The 268-nt window shown below is 33.6% G+C and overlaps 1 protein-coding gene across 1 annotated transcript in view; it reads left to right on the plus strand.

Annotated features, from left to right (window-relative positions):
• Positions 1-268, plus strand: part of TRAPPC10 (trafficking protein particle complex 10) — a 35,701-nt gene that overhangs the window by 20,195 nt on the left and 15,238 nt on the right. The window contains exon 13 of the mRNA XM_009891386.1: positions 119-231. Within this exon, the coding sequence (XP_009889688.1) occupies positions 119-231 (113 nt within the window). The remainder of the gene's footprint in view (positions 1-118; positions 232-268) is intronic.

Consider the following 268-nt stretch of genomic DNA (forward strand, 5'->3'; position numbering starts at 1 on the left):
GATGATAAAAGCAGGTTTTATATTAAAAGATTAGAAAAGCAGTACTTGAACTGTCTTGTTTTCAGTCAAATTTCTGAATGTTGTAGGTTTCTATTTCATATTTCCTTAACTTTGTTAGTTATCTTCAAACAAGCAGCCTTTTAGCTGGTGATAATCACTTGACAGAAGATGAACGCAAAAGCTTTTGCCAAGAAATACTAGATTTTGCCAATCAGCAAGCAGAGAACCAAGGTAAGTCTGGTTCTTAAAACTTAAGCTGCTCTAATCT

This window comes from Charadrius vociferus, unplaced genomic scaffold, assembly GCF_000708025.1.
Source record: "Charadrius vociferus isolate BGI_N301 unplaced genomic scaffold, ASM70802v2 scaffold298, whole genome shotgun sequence".
NCBI lineage: Eukaryota > Metazoa > Chordata > Aves > Charadriiformes > Charadriidae > Charadrius > Charadrius vociferus.